This window comes from Arachis ipaensis, chromosome B04 (genome assembly GCF_000816755.2).
Source record: "Arachis ipaensis cultivar K30076 chromosome B04, Araip1.1, whole genome shotgun sequence".
Taxonomy (NCBI): Eukaryota; Viridiplantae; Streptophyta; class Magnoliopsida; order Fabales; family Fabaceae; genus Arachis; species Arachis ipaensis.
Window position 1 is genome coordinate 129,595,098 of NC_029788.2, and position 3,829 is coordinate 129,598,926.

The following is a 3,829-nucleotide window of genomic DNA, read 5'->3' on the forward strand; positions in this document are numbered from 1 at the left end:
ACTTTTAATTTTAATTTGTTTTTAATATTTTGAATTTATTTGAATTTAAAAGGATTTTTTTTTCTTAGAATGTCCATGTGTCTTATTTGCGATAAAAATTATGCTTAAAATAAAAATTGCGATTTGTTCTATGCATACTCATATGAACTTTGGTATTTCCAATAGAAAAAGGGGAGATACTTGATAAAAATGGATAAAACGTTTTTTTTTTAAAATATTTTTTAGTAATTAAAATTTAACGATTAAACTATATTATTTTTGTTAAAATTATATCAGATAAATTAATTTGATCGAAAAATCGGTAAACCAAATCTTAAACCGATCTAAATTAATATTTTTTTGTAAAAAATGACTAAAATAATCTTATTATAAAAAATAATTAAAATTAATTATGTGTATTAAATTTTAATTATTAAAAATATATTTTAAAAAGAACATTTTAAATGCCTTTATCTAAATAACTTTAAAAAAAAAGTGAGAACCTAAAAGCATAACTTTGTTATATTTTCACTACAACAATTATATTTTCCCCATAAAAATTTTAAAATAAATTAGAAATAAAAACATAACTTAAGATAGAAGTAAAATTGATCCCAACTTTTAATATTGTATGTGGACCGTACCATTCAATTTTTAATGTTTTATGAGGAGGGGGTTGTTGATTATGATATAGGCGATGTGTATATTAATTCAAAGTTATAGTATCTAAGTAATTGAATAATAACCTTGTGGAAAATTTAATTAATATATCAGGCTGGATTTTTTAAATGTTCACGTTAATTTCTACACCATTTCACTGTCATCCTATCTATTGTGAGCGATGACTGTGATGCGATTCAACTTTTCTTATGATGCAAGCAAATTTGAATTTTATATATTATACTATTATTATATGCAGCCGTAGTCAATTTAAACACATAAAATCACCTTCATCATATCCAAAGTAATGAAATTGACCACGTCAAAGACAGGAAGATACTAAAAGTCTAAAACTTTTCTTCCAAAGTACGTACCCAAATAAAATATCACACAATAAAAGAAGTGTTATTTGAAAAAATCTTTGAGACATTATATTCTTACAATAATCAAGTATGTTTGTAAAAGGAATAAAATGATATAATAATCGAAAATTGAAAAATTTATACTTATAAATAGATTATCATATATATAGGTAACTTTTATTCTAAAAAATATAAAACTTAAGTTTTGATTATTGCTATTAGGCATATATTAGTTTAGGTTTAATTACTCTGCTGGTCCTTATAGTTTCGCAAAATTTTCAATTAGATCCTTATACTTTTTTTTTTCTTTTAATTCGACCAAAATTTTTTTTAATTGAGTTCCTACACTTTTTTTTTCTTTTATTTAGGTCCTTGTACCAATTTTTTTTAGTTGGGTCCCTATAAAATTAAGCTAATTATTACTAAGAGGGACTTAATTGAAAAAAAAATTAGTGCAGGAACCCAATTAAAAAAAAAGTATAGAGACCTAATTAAAAATTTCACAAAACTATAGGGACCAACAGAGTAATTAAATTATTAGTTTATTAGGTTAAACGTTGATAATCTGACATATCACATCTTATCATGTTAGTATTTGAATTAATCCAATAAATATTTATAAAAGCAAACTAATGTTAGAAACAAACAAAAAATCAAAATTTATAAGGTCCTAATTAAATTTTATATCAGGTGCATATAGTAGTTAGTATAGTAATTGTGAAAAGTGTGAAATATGGAAGTTTATTAAAATTTACCGGTAATTTGATGGTTTATTAGGCCAATATTTGATGTATTCTCTTGAAGGAGGACAAGGATGTGTTAATGTGTCCTTCCAATAATGAACAGCATCTCTTCTGTGGTTCTCACCACTTGTGTAGAGTTTGCAACTTCTATTTGGGTCCTTTGAGCACTCATTTAACTTCTCCTTTGATGGCATGGAATGAAATTCTTTAAATATGTTCAGCACATCATCCATTAAATCTCTGCTAACTCCATGATTGATAACCTACTTCACACATGGATTTGGATTAATTAGCCATTATATAGATATACTATTACATGAATATAATGTTCCCATTAGTTATAGAGAGATTGAAGGAAATATGTTTATTGAATTTTTTCATCCAGATACAACAATTGATACACATATTTATACTGATAATTATAATTATAATACTAACAATTTCATATCTACTGCACTAACCTTCAACTATATTAACTTAATCTATTAATATTATATTCTGATATCTAACTTAATTCACTAATATGATATTCTAATATCCTCTTTTAAATTCAAGTGAAAGCTAAAAATACCATCTTGAGTTTAAATATTAGATTCTGAAAATATGTAAGACGATGAGTTTTAGTAAAGATATCAGTTATTTAATTTATAGTTCCAACAATAATTAGACGAATAGCACCAATAAAAAGTAATTGTTGTACAAAATGACAATTATTTTTAATATATTTAATACATTCATGAAAGACATCATTATAGACAATATGAATAACACTTCTATTATCACAATAGATGATTAGTGAAAAAAATATATAGCTCCCAAATTTTCAAAGAGCCAACGAATTGCAACGATTTTAGCAGAAGCATCAGCTAGAGCACGATATTCTGCTTCTATACTTGATCGAGCAGTAAAAATTTATTTCTTAGCACACCAGGAGATTAGAGAGTCGCCAAAAAACAAACAATAATCTGTAGTAGAACAGCGATTAATGGGACAGATCACCAACCCAATCAGTATCAGAATATGCTTGAAGGGTTAAAGAAGATTGAGCGGAAAAATGAAGATACTAAAATATAATACGTTTAATATAACGAAGAATCCCAAGAATAACAGCATAATAAGTAGTACGTGGTGCTGATAAAAACGGGCTAACAACATGAACAACTTAGGCAATATTTTTCACATCCATCTGACTTAGAGATCATAGAGTGCCATGTCAACTGACACATCAGATGCCACTTCAGCAATATATTAACACATAGAAGTACAAGAGAGGAGAATATAACACGTCAAGTTGGTGAGTCAATAGAAAAATGACGTCAGCAAACACGGATAAAAAACGGGTTAGATCTAGATTCATTTATTTGCGAATAATCCTTATCAGCAAGATCAGAACCGTTTATTTGATATTCTAATCGAACAGTGTAGACGAAATAAAATTAGAATCGTTAATCTTTTAAACAGAAACCTGACAGTAGATAATAAATCTGGAAAGCTGATGGAGGGATAAAGGCAACAGTCTTGTGAAGGTGTGTGTAAGCATGTGCAACCTCTGACGGTGATGGTTTTGGGTGCGTTGGACTCACAACAATGTAGTAACAAGGATAGATCAATTGGCAAAAACAAAAAATGATAGAGGCTTGATGAAACGAACCAGAAAAATAACGGTAATGGAGCAGAATGTACAGAAGAGCTAGGTGGCAAAATTTCTTCAATTGAGTTCAAAAAAACAAGAGGAATAAAAAAAATGTGGTGATTTACGAGAAATGATGTCTAAAGAATGATCAACACGGAAGAAAAAGTTGCTACACTGAAAAAGAAAACTGCCAGAAACTAAATAAAAAAAAATATTTTTAATACCAAGTTATTAACAGAAAAATTGAAAGAAATGTGTTTATTTTTCTTCATCTGATGTAATAATTGGTATACATATTTATACTGATAATTACAATTATAATACTAACGACTATCTATGCCTACTGTACTAACCTTAGCTTTAACTGTATTAACTTGATTCACAAATAATATTATACTTAATATCTAATCTACTTCAAATATTTTAAGAATAATGCTATATATGCTATATAT

The 3,829-nt window shown here is 27.0% G+C and overlaps 1 protein-coding gene across 1 annotated transcript in view; it reads right to left on the reverse strand.

Moving 5' to 3' along the window:
• The window catches only part of LOC107638157 (protein DOWNY MILDEW RESISTANCE 6-like), an 11,763-nt gene that overhangs the window by 4,618 nt on the left and 3,316 nt on the right, over positions 1 to 3,829 (reverse strand). Inside the window, exons 2-3 of the mRNA XM_021122650.1 lie at positions 1,756 to 2,007; positions 1,572 to 1,630 (exon numbers count right to left, since the gene is read on the reverse strand). Coding sequence (XP_020978309.1) covers positions 1,572 to 1,630; positions 1,756 to 2,007 — 311 coding nt within the window. The remainder of the gene's footprint in view (positions 1 to 1,571; positions 1,631 to 1,755; positions 2,008 to 3,829) is intronic.